Source organism: Gobius niger (assembly GCF_951799975.1).
Source record: "Gobius niger genome assembly, chromosome: 3".
Lineage (NCBI taxonomy): Eukaryota > Metazoa > Chordata > Actinopteri > Gobiiformes > Gobiidae > Gobius > Gobius niger.
In genome coordinates, this window is record NC_136854.1 from 6,351,283 (window position 1) to 6,373,469 (window position 22,187).

Genomic DNA, 22,187 nt, shown 5'->3' on the forward strand with positions numbered 1-22,187 from the left:
GCCATTAAAAATATGATAAAATGTACATGTTTGGGTGGTATTAGTTCAAACAGACACTGTTTAATCATTGTTATGATTTTAATAAAGATCAGACCACATTTAATGACAAATTTAGGCAGAAATGTAAGAAATGCTCCCATGCTCCCGCCATCTACAACATTGCCGATTTTCACACATACGCACAGACTTGTGGTCTTTTGTGTTGGAAACTAGGAATTCCCAGCTTTCAAACGTCCCCTCCCTAGTCCTTCTACGCCTCCAATGAGCCGTGTAACATCGCGGTGAAAATGTGTACATTTATGTCAGAAGTAGAGGTTCCTCCTCCATTATAACTTTTGACTGCACGCTTCATGATACATTGCACATGTCCTAACTTGTTTTTTTTTTTTTTCATGAATACATAATAATAATAAAATGTAACAATGAATTAAAATAAAACTCGCCATGTCCATATCCAAAGTGTGTTCAAAAAGATTGGGAAACAAAACAATAGAAGAATGATGTTGCTCGAGAAACACACAGAAATACAAATGGACCTGTATCATGCTATTTTAGCCATTCCAAAGTTAAGTATTGGCATTTATATGATATATTGTACCTCTACCACTATTGAGCACTCATTTTTGTGATAAATATAAGTGTTTTCTGGAGGTATTTTTCGAACCCGGAAGACACAACGCTTCAATTCAGTTAACTCCGCCCCCTCTCTCCACACATACAACTTTACCGTAATATAAATAAACAGCAATAAATGAAATTGCTTCACGATGCAGTTATACGGAGTTGACATCTGCAACACAGCTTCATAAATGGCTAACACACATGCTAATACGCTAACACACAAGCTAACCCGCGTTTGGATTGACTCACCCTCTGCTCCATCGCTGTTTACATTGTGGGACTCGCGTTGGTTATAAAAGTTAATCCACTTTGATTCTGGCGAAGGTTCACCAAACATCCATCAGAGACAGTCACAGAAAAACAATATTTTGGCTGATAGTCGCTGAATCCCGGAGAAAAAAACAGCTGAGTGGCCTCTTCCTGAAAAAGGTTAAATAAACTCCGTAGACAAACGCGCTTCTTTTTCTCCGTGACATTATCGTTAGTTAAGAATAAAGAACAGGTGTGTCCAGAATAGATGACAACGAGCTCCATCTTCACAGCTGCAGCGCAAACATGACGCTCAGGGGTGTTTGTTTTGGCCACAGCTGACCTGGAAGCACCTCGGGCACATCCTTTTTTTTTTTTTTTACTATTTTTTTTATTTATTTTTTTCTCTTTGTTTCTCTCTTACGACAGAAATAATGAAAAAGCTGTTTTACAAATTAAAATCAGGCTGTAAGCGTAGAATTAAGACATTACATTACAGACGTCGAGCACTTCCGTTCCGCTGTTACGACACAACTGAACACTCAGTCGTTCACCAGGAGAGGGAGGAGCAGCTGCTCAGAGAGCAGGATTCAGGAGGATTACTGAGAGCTGCGTGAATGAAGCCACAAACCACTCTGGGGGTGTTTTTGATAAGGAAATAGCATAACAACATGGCTAAAAGCTCCAAAAAGTCGATTTTGCATGATATAGGACCTTTAACAAAATCAAAATAATGTGAGGGTTTTGTTGGGGGGAAGCATGCTGTTGAAGTGTTTAGGACATAAATGACTAACCTGATCACACTGATGTCGGTCGTTACAGATGTGTGTCTGAAGGACACCATGTCGGTGGCGGACAGCGTGTACAACCTGCAGCTCATCAGAGCCTTCTGTGAGACTCACCTACAGAGGTGCTGCCCCCTGCAGGTGGAGGACCTGCTCTATGCTCCTACTCTGCTGCATGTGAGTAACTCTGCTCCTGTTACTCGAGTAGCACTCTAGTACTGACCTCCACATACATGGGCGGGGCCAGCAGGATGGCCTGGAGAATATCAGGAATTTGATTGGCCACTGCCACTCCAATCACATACTTTTCCTCCTTATTCTAAGGAGGAAGTTGGATTTGCTCAGAGTGAAGATTGGTGAAGGGTGGGTGGGTGAGTGAGTGAGTGAGTGAGTGAGTGAGTGAGTGAGTGAGTGAGTGAGTGAGTGAGTGAGTGAGTGAGTGAGTGAGTGAGTGAGTGAGTGAGTGAGAGAGTGAGTGATTTCCTGAAGGAGAAAGTGCTTTTATGATGTGAGCTTCTATGTATTGTTGTTCTGTATATATTTTATGAACCTTTGTGTAACATCAGCCTGTCCAGGGACTGCGGGTGGAAATTAGCATTTTTGCTATAACATGACATCTCTTCTGTTGTTTGTGCATTGTCCCCGAGTGAGCAATAACTGCAATAGGGTTGTTCCGATGTACGACATCATCGTCCATCATGATGGATGAGCAACATCACAATGGAGAGCCTCCATCTCTCTCTCTCGCGCTCTCTCTCTCTCTCTCTCTCTCTCTCTCTCTCTCTCTCTCTCTCTCTCTCTCTCTCTAAAGCAGCTTCACTTTAAAACTGCGTGGTTTCGCTTTGCTTTTCATGCGGAAATTAAACAGTTTTACAAATGACGAAATGGCTCTCACATCGGAGCTAGCAGAGTGCGCATGCGTTTAGATATTTCCTCAAGAAGGACCGAGAGAGGAGAGAAAGAGGCGGTGCAGGAGGTCGGACCGTAACCGTTCAAAAACGTAGGCTACGACACAAACCTTTAAATATTGTCCCGTTCACCCACTGTTTCTTAAACATTGCATTAACATTGAGCAAATGCAAATAATAAGCTCCGATTTACATTTATACTAGTGTGAGAAGAGCACTGGTATTGAGGAGGAATTGATGCTCTGAATAAGTCGTCTCCTTTCAGACTTTTACGCACAGTTTTAACACATTTCTGTTGCAAAGTTCGTTTTCCATGATCAGATCAGGTTTAGTTTAGATCCATTTAACCTGCAGTCTCACATTTCCCTAACATAAATAATATGCAGCATATATATAGGCTATGTAAATATCTCTAAAATGCTTATAATGACAGATGGACGATGGTTCACTGTAGACATCGTCAATGGGCAATTAAGGGGAAATCGCCCAACCCTAAACTGCAATTATGCCTCCAAATGCCTGCCCTTTTCCCCCCTGCACACTTGATGACAGTTATCTAATGTTAACCTCTTATTATGCCACATCCTGTGAATACTTACCAGGAAGTGAAATAATAAACATCTACAGACCATGTCTAGAAAAACTAGGAACATTTGAGGTTGGGATTTGTAAAGACCAAGTTGCAAATTGCAGGAGAAAAGCTTTTGTCTGTCTCAGGGACTGCAGATGGAAATGAGCTCCAAGTCTGGTACAAAGCATCAGCATCTTTTCATATGCTGATTAATGCGACTGTACATGGTCCCTGTCAAATGAACAAAATGAAATAAACTTGTTTGAGTGTTTTCAGGGGAACCCAACACATTGGTACATACTGTATATAACCACCAGGGGACGAATAAGCACAGTGGTCAGTGGTGCACATGTCCTCACAGTCCCACTCTGTCTTTCCACAGGTGAACACCCTAGTCTTCCTCTCGGAGCTCTTGGACTGCTTCGAGGTCCAGAGGCCGGACTTTGTCAAACCAGTGACGCCCATAGACCTGACAGGTGAGTCACATAACAGACAGGAGAGTCACATGACTTAACGCCCGGCGTGTGGAGGTCAGTGAGGCAAACCAGTCTCTTCATTAAAACGTACCCCAGGAACGTTTTTACAAAATGGAAGTATGTACCAGTAATATTAATAAATTACGTTGGTCCTTTATGTTTTACAAATGTATTCAAATAACACAGCAGCACTTCAGCTGCGTCTCAAACCCACCTCCACCTGCTCCTGTGAGCGTGGAGGACACAGAGGTCTGGCCTGATGGTTTGTTTTTGTTGGATTCCTGCTCATATAGGCATAGCTGGCGATGAAACAGCAGATGGCGGAGGAGAGGCAAATCCTTGATTACCGAAGCAATTCAACATGCATGGCAGACTATATGTGACTCGGATGGGAAGGGGAGACATTTGTACAGTATCCAAAAAGCTGTCAGGGTGTAAGGTTGTAAAGGGAAAGGCAGGAAGGAAGAGGTTGTGTATACGAGATTAAGATTAGGACACACTGGTTTTAGGAAAACTTTATTTTTAATGGGAAAAGTAGAGTTTGAGAATTGTGACATGTGTGATGTGTCAGTCTGTATGAGTTGGAGAGGGCCTGGAGCCTACAAGGTATCTTGGGTAGAGGGGACCGTAAAAGTATGAGGGCGTTGATGGGGTTCCTGAAAGGAGCTTTTTCCCAAAGTATAGGTTTAGTTCTGTTGTTTAGGGTTTTTTTTTCCGTTTTTTTTTAGTATTTTATGAAATGTGATTCCTGATTTGCATAACAGTACAGAGACTGGGCTTTAGTGAGAAGATCAGACCAGGGTCTGGAATTTCCAATGCTGCGGTCACGATGGGGTGGGGAGGGGGAGAAAGAGAGTGCATTGATATGAACGTACGCTCAGGTGATTGGTTGAGAGACAAAGGCTGGGACAGTAGGGAGGAACCACGATGGAATGATGCTTGATGCTGGTGTGTTTCAGATGTGTCTGGAGTCTTGGACGTCACCAGTCCGGTCAGCGGTCACACACACAGGTGCGGCCTCGGCACACACGCACACACCATTTAACCAAGAAAGTTCTGAGATTCACAGCGGACCCTAATCTATAAACATTTATGTACTGTACCACCTTACACACAGTGCGCACACACATACTGATCATCATAGGCAGAGCACACATTAGATACTTACTGCTTGTGAGTGTTACTTCCACACTGGCTCTACCCGCTCTTGCCTTGTGCTTAGTGTTTACAGATGTATGTGCTTTTCAGTGGGTCCCCATCGTATATCTTCAAACAACCGTTTGTGCCAATGTCCCCTGAAGTATCAGCAGGTGAGCACTCCTCCTTTAGTATTAGGTTGATTTTAATAACACACAGTCCAAACCTAAACCCCGCTTTCAGAGTTTAAGTTTAACACATAAATGTTGCTGGACCTGACCTGGGTTTGTGCACGACCCTGGCTCAGATTCTGGAGAATGTGGAAGCTGCTGGACAGTGCGCTGACGCTCTGACACATTTGTGTTACAGAGAACCAGAGCTGGGCCAAGAAGCAGATCAGGTACTTGTCAATGTTGTGTCTGTGACAGTGGTGCCTTCACTTTTTGACCTTATTTTAACATGTTCCTTTGGCTTCTGTGCTGTGGCTGTGTGGTGCTCCTCATCCATCCTCCACCCCATCCTGCAGTCGCCCCCTGTCCGCAGTGGCTTTCAGCATCCCATTTGGGCTGGACAGTGATGTAGACATTGTCATGGGCAACCCAATCGACTCTGTGTTTCGCCCCGTCAGCACGGACGGCCTGGCCCCCGCCATCGCTGCCATGACCTCTCCTGTGAAAGCCTACAGCCCCCCCGAGGACCTCAGCCACCTGGTCAGCAGCTCGGCACCTGTCCCACGCTCCTGGGGGCCGTACATGGCCCCGCTGGGAGAGCTCCCCACCATCGAGGAGGCCCTGCATGTGTCCCACCCCAAAAAGAGCAGACCGGAGCCCAGACTACGGCCTGAGGGAGCACCTGCCGGCTTCTACCTGCACTCTCCAGAGGACAGCCCCCGCCTCAGCAGCTCTGTCCCCTCACGAGGGGTCAGCGGGGACAGGGCGCGGGGACGCTCCTCTGACATGTCCCGGGACGATGACTCGGTGCTAAGAGACGGCAGTGTGGACTCCTCTGAGGCTTCGGACGACACCCCCAGGAACACACCTGGGAACATCCGCCCAAACTGGGGTAACCACAACCACCACAGCCCCAACGGCAGCCCCCGCATGACGAGCTTCGCCGAGCGCAGGGATGGCAGGAGGAGACAGCCTGCCGCTCCGGGAGAGGAGACCAGCTCAGCACCCACCACCCCAGGGAGTCCCGCACAGGGGTCTGGGCGACAGGACGGTCCTGGGACACCAGGCCCTGAAGCACTGGCTCTAGGAGCACGTTTGGAGGAGAAGCGGAAGAGCATCGAAGCACAAAAGAGACGCATAGAAGCCATATTTGCTAAACACAGACAGAAACTGGGGAAGACGGCTTTTCTTCAGCTACAGCGAGAGCAGGGCGAAGGAAGGGGCGAAACAGGGGGGGACACAGCAGCCAACAGTGGGGGGGGCACAGAGGACCAGCTCAGCCTGGACGAGCGCCTCGCACAGGTGGAGGAGCAGCTGCAGCAGGAAGAGGAGAGAGAGAAGACACAGAAGGACAGTGCGCCCCCCCCTCGGCTGGAGAAGCAGGTGACCTTCTCTCTGGACAGTAAGGTCAAGGACGGGGCGTCAGGCTCTGGGCCTGTACCGGAGCCTGCTCCTGGGGTGCAGGAGTACACAGAGGTGGTTCAGAAGCTCAGCGAGGCTCTGCAGTGCCTTCAGAAAGACATGCAGAAGCTGACACAGCAGCAGCAGCAGCTCCTCAGTGGACAATGGCCCAGAACAACACCCAAGAACTCTCCGAAGAAGAAAGCCCTGGTCAAAGCCTACAGGACACCTCCACACACCCCCGCCCAGACCCCCACCAAGGCCCCCGCCCAGACCCCAACCAAGGCCCCCACTAAGATCCCCAACCAGACCCCTACCAAGGTCCCCACCAAGGTCCCCACGCAGACCCCAACCAAGGCCTCCACCCGGAGTGTGAGTAAGGCCTGGGTTATCCCCGCGGGCTCCTCAGTGTCTCGCCACTTGTCTGGCTCTCCTCAAACAACCCTATCCTCCTCATGTCCCGCTCCTCGCACTCGAAACTCAGCCCCCCACAGCCCCAAAGGTCCACCCCGGCCCCACCCACGCCCCTCCGAGCTCAAGTTCCCCCCTCCCCTGACCCGTGTCCTCACCCCTCCACAGAACGTCGACTCGCTGCCCCATCTGCGCCGCGTGTCGCCCAGCAAGTGCCAGGTTCAGACATCCTCCTCCTTCCGCATCGGTGGCCCCAAGACACCTCAGGAGTCCCCTCAGTTGCCCCCCCCATCCCAGCCTGAGGAGAGCACCTCGGACACAGGCTCTAGTGAGACCCCAACACAGTTCAGCCTGGAGTTGGACCAGGAGGAGAGGAGCTCCATGCTGGAGGTCCAGCAGTCCACAGGAGGCAGCAGTCCTTCAGAGTGCTCCCTCCAGAGCGAGACCCTGTCCTTGTCGGCCTTTAGCGGGGGCCCCGAGGGCGACCGAGGGGAGGGCAGGTCCAGTCTCATGGCCTCGTTGTCCTCTCTGGGGCCAGCAGAGGGCGGCAGTGAGGAGCAGACTGATGAGAACCACGAGTTCTCCTCTGACTCCATGAGCGACCACATGGACGCGGCAGGAGCAGGGGGCCGCCCAGAGCCCCCACCCTGCTGGTCCACGGCAGTGGGGCCCCTGGAGGCCCCCAGCAGTGAGACCAGTGAAGAGCACAGCGACAGCGGGCCCCGAGGAGGCATAGGCTTCTTCTACACGGTCAGACAGGCTTTCATCTGCATTTGAGGAGAGACACTGCAGGCAAAACCTTTATTTTAGGAGTTTGCTCTCTTAACATTGCTTAAACCTTCACCGAGGGCGAGGACAGCACATTATTAGTAGCTTTGTCCTCACATTGTGGCAACATTTTCACTTTAAGTAACTCCTACCAACACCACAACTTTTTATTTACTGATATCTATTTTCTAGCCTTATTTATAGTTTCGTTTAGTTAGTTAACCCTCTTAAAACAAGGAGATATTTGGATTTATTTCAGTAATTAGTTTATTTACAGACTGAACCTGATATGCAAATTGAATTGAATGAATTGTTAGAAAAAACATTTGTAACCAGTACTTCAACAGAATATTACCTACATTTAAACCTGGCTCTTTCCATTTTGCAGGTTTTGTTGCCACAAATACATAAAAACATTTTCATAGGAAAACAGAAAATGAAGGACTATTGTTTTTCTCTGTAATCTACAGCAAAGATTTCAAAGTCTGCTATTGCAGTGTCTCGCCTCAGTCTCCTCCCAGCATTTGAAATGATGTACCGTTGTTTCTGATGTGACTGTGTCATCACAGGAGGGGCCTCAGCGTGAGGAGGAGATGGCCCAGCGCAGGGCCATGATGTTGGAGCGACAGCAGAAGAGGAGCGAGGAGCTGAGGAGGCGCAGGCAGTGGCAAGAGCAGGACTCGGACAGGTACCTCCACAGCAGCAGGGGGCAGCACAGCACACATACGGGCTCTCTCTTAGATATTATGCAGAAAAAGTTGCAATGTGCACCTTTAAGGGAAAATAATAATATTCACCTTCACATTGGACTGCTCTAAATTTGCAGTCGCCTGTCAGCTGAACACACCAAGTGATGTAAGTTTACATGTTTTACAAATGTAAAATATATTCTAAAGCCTTCCCTCTGGCTGGACCAATGACCAGTGAGACGAGCTTTCCTTTGAACTGGCCTGTCAGGTCCGATCAGGAAGAGAGGGACTTTCACTGTGTAATTGTGAACGTTTGTTCTCGTTCTCCTCATTTTGCAAACTAAGGGGCTCATTTACTAAGCTAAGTAGTACATAAAATTGGCGAGTGGGCATGTTGCTCCTGATTTACTATAAGAAAAGCAAATTATTATTAGGCTATAGCAAATAGATATTCTTGGCTTTTAAGAAGTAGCCAAGAGATATTGCCTGTGATCTGTGTCTGTTGTTGGTGTCAGTTACTTAATCGTGTCCGAGGACTGTGAGGTTTTAATTACAGACAGTGTTGGGGAGTAACTTAATACTTGTATTTAGAATACGTATTTAGAATACATATGTTGAGTAACTGTATTCTGGAGGGGGAGGGGGGGGGGGGGGGAATTGGGGGTTTCTGGCAAATTTAGATTGTCCGAATGGCAGAGCTTGTATGCGCATTGTGCCTAAGGCGTCGCAAGAGGAGGTGACTGCCTTGATGGGGCACCGCTGACATTCATTTCCTTGTTTGCGTTGCGCTGCCTTGTGTTCCTCCTTAAAGGGACTAGATGCAAGTTGGCCATTTTATACTCACTACTGTCACCTCAGGTCATACGTGTAACTGCAGCTTCTATATTAAGCTCGTGCATGACGGCACTTTGGACCCGAAGTAACACCTTTTTGAGTGACAGTGAGGGATTTTAGAGGCAGTTGTGGTGAACAGGTCTGGGCTCATTCTACACATTAGGACATGGCTGGGACATGTAGGGGGAGGAAAATACTCAATTTTAACATTTTAAACTCTGTATAGTCCCTTTAAGCCTTAGGCTCTCACAGGTCAAACTAAAAACGTGATTAACCCCATTGTGATAAACAATGTTCATGTCTTTAGAGAGAGAGAGCGACAGCCGCCCCGAAACAAAACAAATGCACATGTTCACCCCCCACTCCCCCACAACCCCTCTCCCTCCCTTCCCGGCCGCAGAGTTGATTTGGTTGGAGGAAAAAGTGTGTCTCCAACTCCACGTACTTCCCTCTTAAATGTGATCACAAAGTGCGCTCGTACTCAGAAAGTACTCAGCAAACTGTTACTCAGGAGACACAAGATCAGGCCCAAAGCTCTTCAGTGAGATGTGTTTATAGAGGTGTTCCAACAGCGGAGTCTTCGTTTTTGTAATTATACACCATATTTATACAGAAATATAATGACAATCAATGTGAAAGTATTTAAAAAGTATTCAAAATATTCAGAATACAGTACTCTGATTAGACAAAGTAACGGAATACGTTACAAAATACGTTTTAAGGCAAGTATTCAGTAACTAAATACAATTTCAAAGTATTCTCCCCAACACTGATCAATCCAGCAGGAATACACGCGTGTACTTTGAACATACAGCTCGTGCCTCCTCGTGTAGCCTATCATCAGTGCTCCGTCACTGTTGTGCACAAACCCGTGGATTTCGTAAGGATTAAGGACTTTAAGGGGACAGACTCGTGGAGCCTTTTTAGTTCATGGTGCCTTTTGTTTGGACAGTGTTTTTTAACTGCAGGGAAACACACACAGGTAACAAGTACTTTCTTTATAAACCCACACACCATTAAAGCCACTCAATTATCATTATATCTTCACATAGTCATGATAAATACGACAGCGATCGCTAAACTCAATCATTCGCATTTTCCTCGTCTCAGATTTTGTGCATTGTGGCAAAATTGCCTTTGTTTGCATATTCTTGAGGATCCACGCTTTAAGTTTGCTCTGTGGCCTCTGCTGCTTTTAGAAACACAAATTTCAACTGTGCTCCTCTTTTTCTACACCGTGTTTGTACGTTTTAAGTATAAAGTATTATTTTACCTAATAAGAATTTCCTAAACATGCCCTATTTTTGTTTCAGATCTGAACATGCTCAAAGCAAATATTGGTTTTACTTAGTTAGTTGAGGTAATTTATTTCTTCATTTGAACAGGGACAATGTACAATATGAAGATCAGAAGGGAGAGATGCACTTGCTGCTGCAGCCTTTAACTACACTACACTACAGAGGTGTCCTCGTCTGCAGCAGAGGATGCACATGATATCAGTGCTAAGGCGCCCAAAAGCCCCAGTCATGCAGGACGTCCACTGTACACGTCCAGAACAAAGCAAAGTCTGGTCATATAATAATAATGCTGATCCTCTTGTGTCTCTGCTCTGGACACAGGCTGACCGGTCCAGAGGCGCGTGGAACCAACCCCTCTGAAGCTCCGCCTGGTCCCCCCTCTGCCTCCCCCACTCCTTCAGCCCCCAACTTTCGCCGCGGAGACTTCACCCGGGGGGAGTACGCCCTGCGCCACCAACTCCGCATCATGGACGACCTGGACAAAGTCGTGAGGCAGAAGTCCAGCCCCACAGGACGAGCGTCAGGCAAGAAGAGCCGCGCTCGCCCCCGCAGCATGACCCGGGAGAGCACCAAGCTGTCCCTCAGCCCCGCCAAGGGGTCAGGTCAGTGTCCTACTGTCCCTCGGCCTCAAGAGCTCCTCAGGTCAGTGTCCAACTGTCCCTCAGCCCCAAAAGCTCCTCAGGTCAGTGTCCAACTGTCCCTCAGCCCCAAGAGCTCCTCAGGTCTGTGTCCTACTGTCCCTCAGCCCCAAGAGCTCCTCAGGTCAGTGTCCAACTGTCCCTCAGCCCCAAGAGCTCCTCAGGTCAGTGTCCTACTGTCCCTCAGCCTCAAGAGCTCCTCAGGTCAGTATCCTACTGTCCCTCAGCCTCAAGAGCTCCTCAGGTCAGTGTCCTACTGTCCCTCAGCCTCAAGAGCTCCTCAGGTCAGTGTCCAACTGTCCCTCAGCCCCAAGAGCTCCTCAGGTCAGTGTCCAACTGTCCCTCAGCCCCAAGAGCTCCTCAGGTCAGTGTCCAACTGTCCCTCAGCCCCAAGAGCTCCTCAGGTCAGTGTCCTACTGTCCCTCAGCCCCAAGAGCTCCTCAGGTCAGTGTCCAACTGTCCCTCAGCCCCAAGAGCTCCTCAGGTCAGTGTCCAACTGTCCCTCAGCCTCAAGAGCTCCTCAGGTCAGTATCCTACTGTCCCTCAGCCCCAAGAGCTCCTCAGGTCAGTGTCCTACTGTCCCTCAGCCCCAAGAGCTCCTCAGGTCAGTATCCTACTGTCCCTCAGCCTCAAGAGCTCCTCAGGTCAGTGTCCTACTGTCCCTCAGCCCCAAGAGCTCCTCAGGTCAGTGTCCAACTGTCCCTCAGCCCCAAGAGCTCCTCAGGTCAGTGTCCAACTGTCCCTCAGCCCCGCAAAGGGGTCAGGTCAGTGTCTTACTGTCCCTCAGCCCCGCCAAGGGGTCAGGTCAGTGTCCTACTGTCCCTCAGCCCCGCCAAGGTGTCAGGTCAGTGTAAAACTGTCCCTCAGCCCCAAGAGCTCCGCAGGTCAGTGTCCAACTGTCCCTCAGCCCCAACAGCTCCTCAGGTCAGTGTCCAACTGTCCCTCAGCCCCAAGAGCTCCTCAGGTCAGTATCCTACTGTCCCTCAGCCTCAAGAGCTCCTCAGGTCAGTGTCCTACTGTCCCTCAGCCCCAAGAGCTCCTCAGGTCAGTGTCCAACTGTCCCTCAGCCCCAAGAGCTCCTCAGGTCAGTGTCCAACTGTCCCTCAGCCCCGCAAAGGGGTCAGGTCAGTGTCCTACTGTCCCTCAGCCCCGCCAAGGGATCAGGTCAGTGTCCTACTGTCCCTCAGCCCCGCCAAGGGGTCAGGTCAGTGTAAAACTGTCCCTCAGCCCCAAGAGCTCCGCAGGTCAGTTTCCAACTGTCCCTCAGCCCCGCAAAGGGGTCAGGTCAGTGTCCAACTGTCCCTCAGCCCCAAGAGCTCCTCAGGTCAGTGTCCTACTGTCCCTCAGCCCCAAGAGCTCCTCAGGTCAGTGTCCTACTGTCCCTCAGCCCCAAGAGCTCCTCAGGTCTGTGTCCAATTGTCCCTCTGCTCCCCCAAGAGCTCCTCAGGTCAGTGTCCTACTGTCCCTCAGCCCCAAGAGCTCCTCAGGTCAGTGTCCTACTGTCCCTCAGCCCCAAGAGCTCCTCAGGTCAGTGTCCTACTGTCCCTCATTCCCAAGAGCTCCTCAGGTCTGTGTCCAATTGTCCCTCTGCTCCCCCAAGAGCTCCTCGGGTCAGTGTCCAATTGTCCCTCAGCCCCAAGAGCTCCTCGGGTCAGTGTCCAATTGTCCCTCACCCCCGTCAAGAGCTCCTCAGATCTGTGTCCTACTGAGCTCCTACGGTCAGTTTGTGTCTGTAGTAGGACACTGAGACCTCTGGAGGACACTGGTTGATGGGACACTGTCTTTACAACACCCTCCCTCAGCCCCGCAAAGGGGTCAGGTCAGTGTCCTACTGTCCCTCAGCCCCGCCAAGGGATCAGGTCAGTGTCCTACTGTCCCTCAGCCCCGCCAAGGGGTCAGGTCAGTGTAAAACTGTCCCTCAGCCCCAAGAGCTCCGCAGGTCAGTGTCCAACTGTCCCTCAGCCCCGCAAAGGGGTCAGGTCAGTGTCCAACTGTCCCTCAGCCCCAAGAGCTCCTCAGGTCAGTGTCCTACTGTCCCTCAGCCCCAAGAGCTCCTCAGGTCAGTGTCCTACTGTCCCTCAGCCCCAAGAGCTCCTGAGGTCAGTGTCCTATTGTCCCTCAGCCCCAAGAGCTCCTCAGGTCAGTGTCCTACTGTCCCTCATTCCCAAGAGCTCCTCAGGTCTGTGTCCAATTGTCCCTCTGCTCCCCCAAGAGCTCCTCGGGTCAGTGTCCAATTGTCCCTCAGCCCCAAGAGCTCCTCAGGTCAGTGTCCAATTGTCCCTCACCCCCGTCAAGAGCTCCTCAGATCTGTGTCCTACTGAGCTCCTACGGTCAGTTTGTGTCTGTAGTAGGACACTGAGACCTCTGGAGGACACTGGTTGATGGGACACTGTCTTTACAACACGTGGTGTGCTTGTTTTCGTAGGAGCGAAGATGACTAAAGTGTACTCTCACTCATCGCTGAACCTGGCCGCTCCAGATGACTGTGGTGAAGCCAAGAGGCCTCAGAGGTACTCGCTCCTTCACCTCTGCTTTCTCTGAATGCCGTCTTTATGGACTATCACCAATTAGTCACATGTTCTGACCTCACTCTCTTTTTCCCTAATTCCATAGTTTTTTCTTTGTCTGTTTTCACATTTACACAATAAGTTATAATCAGCTGTAGGCCACTCTGCTGAAGGTTAACAATACAGAGTGGATCTAGTCCTGATTGTGTCCTCTTTGTCCACAGTCGTCCCGGCTCACCCAGCAGACAAGACAAGGAGTGGGACTCAGGCTCCAGTGGCACCTCCTCGGCCCCGGACTACACTGGTACTGTCCCCACTTTGGTCTACATTGTGGACACACAGTGGACACTGTGAACACACTGCAGACACCCTTTGAACCTCTATGTGGACACTCCGTGGACACTATTTGGACACATTGTGGACACACTGTGAACAATGTGGACATGATGTTTTTATTTATTTATTTATTTGAATGGGACAGCATGTGTTAATGAACAGCAGGAGCTTTAAATACACTTTGGGATTGGGGCGGCTGGTACACAGAGAAATACATAACATAGATGAAACTAGGGATGCACCGATACCAGTATCGGGTATCGGGCCAACATCACATGCTTGTACTCATACTCATTCATGAGGTCCCGATACCAGAAACCGATACCACTTGACGTGTGGCCGGCGCTCCTACAGGAGCAGCTCCACTGAGGAGAGAAAATAACAAACTGTAGAATAGTTTAGTGTAAATCCAATATTCCACATAGAGCTGACTTTAATACAGACGACACTCCCTAAACCAGAGTCTGTGCTGGATTTAACCAGAGCTAAATGTTGTTAGTGCTGCAGCGTGGAGTCTGCAGTGTTTACAACATACAGGCTAATGTTGCTAATGATGCTAACTAGCCGCTAACTCGCGGCTAACAGTTCTGGCGATTCTTATGCCATTTTATGCCCAGGAGCTTATTCATCTGAAAAACAAACCCAGCGACTAAAAAGTCCTCAGAAAACGCAAAATAAAGAGATACTGCATGTCCGAAAATGAGCTGCAGCAAAACAATGAAAATGCTGAAGCTACTGGATAAGTAAAGGCGAAAAGAGCATTTAGCTGCAGTAATAAGTAACCATTTCAATATTAATAAATAAATAAAAATAGATAAATGAATAAAGCACAGGCATTGAGGAGCTTTAGGACATGAGCTGTTCTGTCTTGGACAGTTCAATAATCTGTTCAATTCTGAAATAACTTTTCTTAAAAGTGGAGTACTTTACTCAAGGAAATGTAAATGAGTAAATTAAGTAAGGATTAAACAAGAAGGAGCCGCAAAGTGCGTTATGTAAGGATTAAACAACTCGGAGCCGTGCATTCGACGGTTATAATGCACGACGCGAAGTGCATTATAACCGTCGAATGCACGGCTCCGAGTTGTTTAATCCGCTTATACCATGGTCCCACAAACGTAACATTTATAATAAGTATTTGTTTCATTTACTAAACTCACTAAATATGCCAGACCACCGGGACTATTTTATGTTGGTTATTAGCCGGTCACTGAAGGCTCATCTCAGAGCGAGTCATTCTGCGCTGCTATTACGAGGATCTCAGTCAGACGCAACCAAACAACATAAGCACACGCTGCATCGCCAGGATCACAACAAAACAGGACTAACCCGGCACTTTTCCGTGGAAGTAAACACCGATGTGTGGCACTCGTGGGCAGGAGTTATTTCACTTTTACGCTGTTTAACCTGAAGCTAGCTAGCTAGCTCAACGAGCTCAACTGTTTATGGAAACAGCTGCGGTGGAGTCTCTTACACCTGGGCCCCCCCAACTGAAACTTTTATGATTGACTTTACTAATCCAGACAAATATGTTTAAATGCAGGATCATTTTATGTACGCCTGAAAATCATGAATAGTGCCTTAATATATATATATAACCGTTTTCAATCGAAATGTAAAGCTCATATGTTATTAACAGTAGCTAACCTAGCTGCTCACTCTCCTCTACTTCCCATTTATCAAACATTTTGTTTTGGCCAAAAACGTTGAAATTAAAAATCCATCTCATATGTTCCTGTCAGTCACTAATTACGCCTTTATCTGATTCAGCTGTGTCATGCGTTGCTATGGCGATGCCCACAGCGGAGTGATATCCCAGTGATTTAACTACCGGACTACGTGTGCGGTTATACCAAAATAATGCACCAGCCAATCAGAATCCAGTATTCACCCAGACCATGGTATAAAACCATCTAATGCACGGCTCCTTGTCGTTTAATCCGCTTATACCATGGTCCCACAAACGTAACATTTTAAAACAAATGTTTTTTTATTTACTAAACTCACTAAATATGCCAGACTACAGGGACTATGTGTCTGAAGGCTGGTCTCAGAGAGAGCCTCTCGCTGCTGTGAGGATCTCTGTCAGGCTCAAAACAACATCAGCACAGAATCACAACACAACAGGACTAACCAGCACTTTTCTGTGGAAGGAAACACCGATATGCAGCTCCTGGGCAGAAGTTATTTCACGTTTACACTGTTTAACCTGAAGCTCAACTGTTTATGGAAACAGCTGCGGTGGAGTCTCTTACACCTCGGCCCCACGAACTGAAACTTTTATGTTTGACTTTGCTAATCCAGCGAAATATGCTTAAGTGCAGGAATCATTTATGTACGTCTGAAAATAATGAATATTAGTGCCTTAACCTAAAGTAGAAATGGAAAGTAGGCTAACCTAGCTGCTTACTCTCCGTTAAAATTCACCACAAAATCCATCTCATACGTTCTTGTCAGTCACTAATTAAGCGTTTATCTGATTCAGCTGTGTCATGCGTTGCTATGACGATGCCCACAGCGGAGTGATATCCCAGTGATTTAACTACCGGACTACGTGTGCGGTTATACCAAAATAATGCACGCCTGTTAGCGCCCACCAGCCGATCAGAATCGAGTATTCACCCAGACCATGGTATAACTAATAACTAACCAATCTGCTATGAAAAAGTCAGTCGATAAACCGTCTATTCACATCAAAAAGTATGTTGAAGAAAATGCCTTTTACTCGCATCGGTATTCGGTATCGGCAAGTACTTAAATCAGAGTACTCGTACTCGCATCGGTTTTAGAAAAAGTGGTATGGGTGCATCCTGAGATGAAACATACATGTCACAAAGTACAAGACAAAATGTGCACGTCATAGACACTGTGGACACTCTGTGGACACTCTGTGGACACTCTGTAGTCACTGTGGACACTCTGTGGACACTGTGGACACTCTGTGGACACTCTGTGGACACTCTGTGGCCACTGTGGACACTCTGTGGACACTCTGTGGACACTCTGTGGTCACTGTGGACACTCTGTGGACACTCTGTGGACACTCTGTGGTCACTGTGGACACTCTGTGGACACTGTGGACACTCTGTGGACACTGTGTTGACACTTTCCGGACATGTCCTTCTAACCACATGTGACTGTGTTCCAGGTCCAAAGCTGTTTAAGGAGCCGAGCCTAAAGTCCAACAAGTTCATCATCCACAACGCTCTGTCCCGCTGCTGCCTGGCCGGGAAGGTCAACGAGTCTCAGAAGAAGAAGATAGTGGAGGTGGGACATGGACAACATTAGGGCTGGGCCATTTTGAAACAAATAATCACAATAATTTTCCCCATATTGATCGATCTGGATTTTCAATTTGATTTTTTTGTTTTAAAGGGGGGGTATTATGCTTTTTTCAATCACATAGCACCAGTCTATATCACACTACAATGATGACCAAACCTTCTGTTGGTCTGTGAATGCAGTAAATTAGAATAACTGCCTTGTATAAAATTGCTCTCTCAAAATGGCTGTAGTGAATGTCTTGAAATAGGCCTCTGTCTCTTTAAGAACCTCTGACCCTTTCAGACACGCCCCCTCCACACGCTGTCTGTGGCATCAGTGGGGAGGGGGTTCTGCTGAGGAGCAGTGGTTGGTTACTCGGTGACGAAAGCTCGGAGGCGTCTCCGGGAGGTGGGGGCGTTTGAATGTTTGAAGACTGTCAGAATCAGACAACAAGCGCATGTTTGTGGGCGGAGCCTCAAAAGGCCACGACGTCACAGAGTGAAGCGCTAACAACTTATTATGTACATAAAGAAAGAAATAAACCGCGCATTTATTAGTAAAAAAGACGATCAAACTAACAATTCACTGTTAGAAACAAATCCACATGGTTCAAACAGCGATCGATAGTTTTCCTTTTGGAAGGTAAACTCTTCATTCCCGTGCTCGTCCTGGTCTCTGAGGCTCCTGGTCTCTGAGTGTTTCAGCTTTGCCGCTGATTTTACTCACCAGGTCCTCATGATGCCGCATGTGACCTCCTGTGTTTGGGCCGAGTGTTTCCCTGGGATTGACCTGACAGGCGCTGCAGCATTGTGCTGTCCTTATTTTTTTCCAGAATGCGTCAGGATTGGCCATTTCTCCTCGATTAAAACGCACCACGCGATTATCGTGATCAACCTTTATTATTATCATGATTAGATTAAAATTTGAATAATTGCCCAGCCCTAGACAAGATAAATACATTACAGGACCAGGACAAACTGGGATTAAAACACAGGCCTGCACTTTGGGTCCAGCCCGGTTTTGTGTGGCGCTTTAACACGGGATCTGAGGAGGACCCAAGAGGGGTGTTATTGAGTAGCCTGGCATCCAGACTAATCTCTGTTTATTAATTAATAAACAGGAGACTAGTCTGGCGACCCTGTCGTAGAAAAGCTACTGCTTGAGGCGGGACTAATGTGGGACAACCGAAGCGCACAGCAGCCAATGAGAACATAGCAGATGTGACGACAGAAACAGAGACAAGAAAGTTGTAGTCATTCGGACATTAACAATGGCGCTCCTGCCACATGGAGTTCAGTAAATGACTTCTGTCGTTTATGTCAGAAAAACTTAAGAATACAAGCAGACCGGAGCATTACGTGAAGTGGTCGCTTGTGTTGAAAAACAACAAAACAAAGGCGCAACAACGTGACGCCCGTTCAGGGAGCTGCTCTGATTGGTCGGTAGGCTCCATATCGCTGCGTCACTTCCTTTGAAAGCGCGCAATGGAGTGTTGCCAGACCCTCTTCTGTAAAGAAGCGGAGTCTGGTTGGTGAGACTAGTTATTGGGGGAGGTGTTTAGGAACGTTAGAGAAGATCCCAGGTCTATCTCTTTAACAGGTTTGTAATGGCTGTAGATCTGTGTATTTCGAGCACGATCTTAAGGACACTCCGATTATCATAAGATAATCTTATCAGTTATTGCTGCTGTTCAGACTGCTCTTGTCTGCTTGGAATGACATTGGGACCGCTCCGATCTCAAATCGGTTGGATTGTTTGGGCCCGATTACTCAAAGTGTGCGGTGAGCCCCGAGGACAAACAAGTCGGCTGTGACATGTAGCAGAAAAGCGAGGTGACGAGGCCCCTGCTAAACTCTTCCCAGAAGATGGTGAAAGATAAAGTGACGGATTAAAATGAAATATTTGGTCAAGCTTTAGACCGTGTTCTAAATAGTTTAGCTCGAAGGTTAACAGCGGGAACGTCATACGTCATCGGATACGATGATACGATTGGCTGTGGCTACTGCAGACACATGTGATAGACATTCAAAGTGCCCAATAAACAGCTATGGACGACCATAAACCACACCTCTCCTACCAGAAAGTGAGTTGGTGGTCCCCAAACTAAATATCACTTGTGATATTTTGTCTGGCGATAGCCAGGTTAGATCCGGTGCACTGTTTCAGAGGATCAAAGGAGACTGAAGACAGCCAGGCAGGTTTCCCCCGAGTGATATGGTGCCCCCGACCTCCAAAAAAATGCAGGTCAGGTGGGCCCACAGTGGCGGCTCAGTTGCAGCGGCTCAGGACACTTGAACACTATTATACACTGACAAATAAAGCACTCACTTACTTAAATTACTTACTTCTGCAAGAAACGGCACAGTAAGACTGCATTAAGATATTTGAAAGAATTGTTTTTGTTTTGTTTTCATCTGTAGTTTGTGTAGCTGCGCACTACCCACTATTCCAAGTTGGGCTGATTGTGTATTCTTTACTAAAGTAAACCTTGTTGACCCCCTCTCCTTCTGGGTTCCACAGGAGATGGAGAAGAGCGCGGCCAACCACTTCCTGATTCTTTTCCGGGACCAGAGTTGTCAGTTCCGGGGGGTGTACACGCTGAGCCAGGACGGCCAGGAGCTAGTGAGGCTGACCGGAGTGGGCCCGCGCTCGGTCAGCTGCGCCCAGGTGGAGTCCATCTACAAGTACAGCTCGGACCGCAAACAGTTCAACCCCATCCCTTCCAAAACGCTGGGCATGAGCGTGGACGCCTTCACTATCCCGGGGCCACTGTGGCAGGGGGGCGGCGGGGGGGCTGCGGGCGGGGCCAACCGCAGGGCCAGCATCACCAAGAAGAGTTCTACCGCCGCTAAATGAACTTTCTTCTTACTGCGTGGCGATGCGTTCAGGATCACCGGTTTCTCACCCTATGTTCCAAAGTCAGAAGCTCCGTGAACATATCTGGACTTTTTTACACGATAGGACTTTTAGCTGAATATTCCTAGCCTGGCGAAGCACATGGCTTATTGAATTATCGTCCATCTGGTATCTCTCAAATGGGAATTGGTTTCTTGAGGCCTTTTCACATCAAACCGCCAATCTCCTGTTGAGCAGGTGTTTGTGGACGGAGCTCGGTGTTGCTAGTTTTTTAGCGATGCTGATTGTAGAGTCAGCATCTCCTGTCTGCTGTGAGCCTACCTTTAGACAAACAGGTACAATAATCCAGTCCGTTTTATCCACTGAGACCGAATTAGGGTTAATTGACAAAAAGGCGAGTAAAAAGCTAGAGTAAAGTGTAGTTTGTTTACAAAACTCCATTAAAACAGTATTATGTGCAGAAGGTCTTATGGCTGTGCTGGCTCTCCGCTGTGTAGAAGTATTTATGAACTTCCAGAACGCAGCAGCAGCAGGGTTGGTGTGAAGCCACTTCTACTGAACGAACCACAGCCATGAGCACATGGGCGTTGGAACCATTCTGTGTACTTTTGAAAAGCGGTTGTTTGGTCCCGTCCACTGAATTTTCAACGACTGTTCAGCAAAGTTTAGACCCTCTGCAGCTGGAGCAACTCTAGCCCAAACTGAAATTGTGTCACGCTCAGCATTCTACTCAGTCTGGAACTATTCATTTTGAGTTGTGGCATGCGTCAGCAGCCCAACTTGAGCTGCAGCAGCTTTCTGAATGTGTAACAACTCCCCTGAAATGAAGCCATATGAATGTTCAGTGCAAGGTCGTAGGTCCTCGGTCTCAGCCGCTGGTCCAGGTGGTGTTCGCACTGACCGCGTTGGGTTGGAATGTTCATTCACTTAAGTCCACTCCACTCCAGCCTGTTCGTATCAATGATCACATTTTTCTTCTCACCTGTGTGCGAGGCAAAACTAGCAATGATGCTCTGCATAGCTGGCACCCCCGGGTTATGTGGTACAAGCAAAGTCGCTGAGAGGTGATATGACCCAGGCTAAAGGAGGAGGGTGAATCTATGACACCTTCCCTTGTTCTGATTGGTTACCGTCTAAACTCGGCTCTTTGAGATCCAGTTCCGTTGAAGAGATACCAGGCTAACACGTGTAAAGAGTAGGGAGGGAGGAAGTCCTGCAGGCCAGGCTGGAAAGATTCTCCACATGGAAGTGCAAACAGTGAGGCCAGAGCGCCCCCCTCTGTGACTGCATGAGTACTGCAGCTGACACAGGTGCATTGTCCTCACTGGGTCTTAATTTAGTTTTTAAATGTCAGTTGTTATTACATTTGCACAAGTCTTTTTTAATTCAAATCTTTTTATAACCTTTTAGCACCAACCTGTAGAGGAACCAACTCTGCATGTCCAACACACATGGTCAGTGTAGGTATATGTAAAGTAACATTTTCCAAACCATTGGGTAACTGTCTAATAAAGACTTTACCATGCTATAATGATCCATGTGGGGAAAAATAGCTCTAATCCACCTGCTGATGTCATGAGGTGGTGTGTTTTAAAGTCCATACATCTTCCCCGATCATTTCATTTTTTAAATGGCCTTTTCTCCCCTCTACAAAGCATGCCTTGTTATAGCAACTATTGTTTTAGCCTTATTTGAACTGCTTTGTGCAATCGGCTGCAACAACAGCGTTTTGTTTGCGTGGAAATAACTTTGAAATGTTAGTACAGTTATATTACATGAAAGCCACACTGCGAAACATTTCACCCAGTGAACTGAATAGATGACAAGCTTTTATGTCATTTTGGGTGGAAAAGGAAAAAACTCGACTCGTAACTTTGCCGTTGGCGGGACATCACCAGTCTCCACGGATATGCTGCTGATGAAAACAATCATAGAAACACATAAAAGGGGGCGTGGCCTAGCCAAAGGGGATAGAGAACCAATGGGAGGAAAGCACTTCTCTTTGGTCCTCATGGTGGGGAGTGGACATTGCTGTATGACCACCCCCTAGTGGCCAAGGGCGCCTCCTTCTGGCAGACTATAAACATATTTATCACTCACAAATAAACTCAAGTCTAAGTCAGGTCCCTGTGAATGTTATTTTCCGTTTTATCACAGTGAATTGTTCAATAGAAACAGTCAGTTTTTGAAGCGTTTATGGGCTATTGAACCACTTGAACCATGAAGCTAACGTTAGCATCATGCTACGTTATGCTAACATTGGCAAAG

General features: G+C 47.9%; 2 protein-coding genes across 4 annotated transcripts in view; both read left to right on the forward strand.

The window, feature by feature from the left end:
- The window catches only part of LOC306961344 (calmodulin-regulated spectrin-associated protein 3-like), a 36,140-nt gene extending 15,925 nt beyond the window's left edge, over positions 1–20,215 (forward strand). For 2 of the 3 annotated variants that reach the window (XM_079554039.1, XM_079554040.1), the window contains 12 exons: positions 1,693–1,832; positions 3,517–3,610; positions 4,570–4,621; positions 4,859–4,920; positions 5,117–5,147; positions 5,274–7,479; positions 8,067–8,185; positions 10,640–10,920; positions 13,382–13,466; positions 13,688–13,767; positions 16,948–17,066; positions 19,584–20,215. In XM_079554039.1, coding sequence (XP_079410165.1) covers positions 1,693–1,832; positions 3,517–3,610; positions 4,570–4,621; positions 4,859–4,920; positions 5,117–5,147; positions 5,274–7,479; positions 8,067–8,185; positions 10,640–10,920; positions 13,382–13,466; positions 13,688–13,767; positions 16,948–17,066; positions 19,584–19,919 — 3,605 coding nt within the window. In that variant the 3' untranslated portion in view covers positions 19,920–20,215. The remainder of the gene's footprint in view (positions 1–1,692; positions 1,833–3,516; positions 3,611–4,569; positions 4,622–4,858; positions 4,921–5,116; positions 5,148–5,273; positions 7,480–8,066; positions 8,186–10,639; positions 10,921–13,381; positions 13,467–13,687; positions 13,768–16,947; positions 17,067–19,583) is intronic. The other variant, XM_079554041.1, reaches the window with a different exon arrangement.
- The window catches only part of LOC306961346 (bromodomain-containing protein 4-like), a 461,990-nt gene that overhangs the window by 126,714 nt on the left and 313,089 nt on the right, over positions 1–22,187 (forward strand). The gene's annotated exons all lie outside the window — the stretch shown is intronic.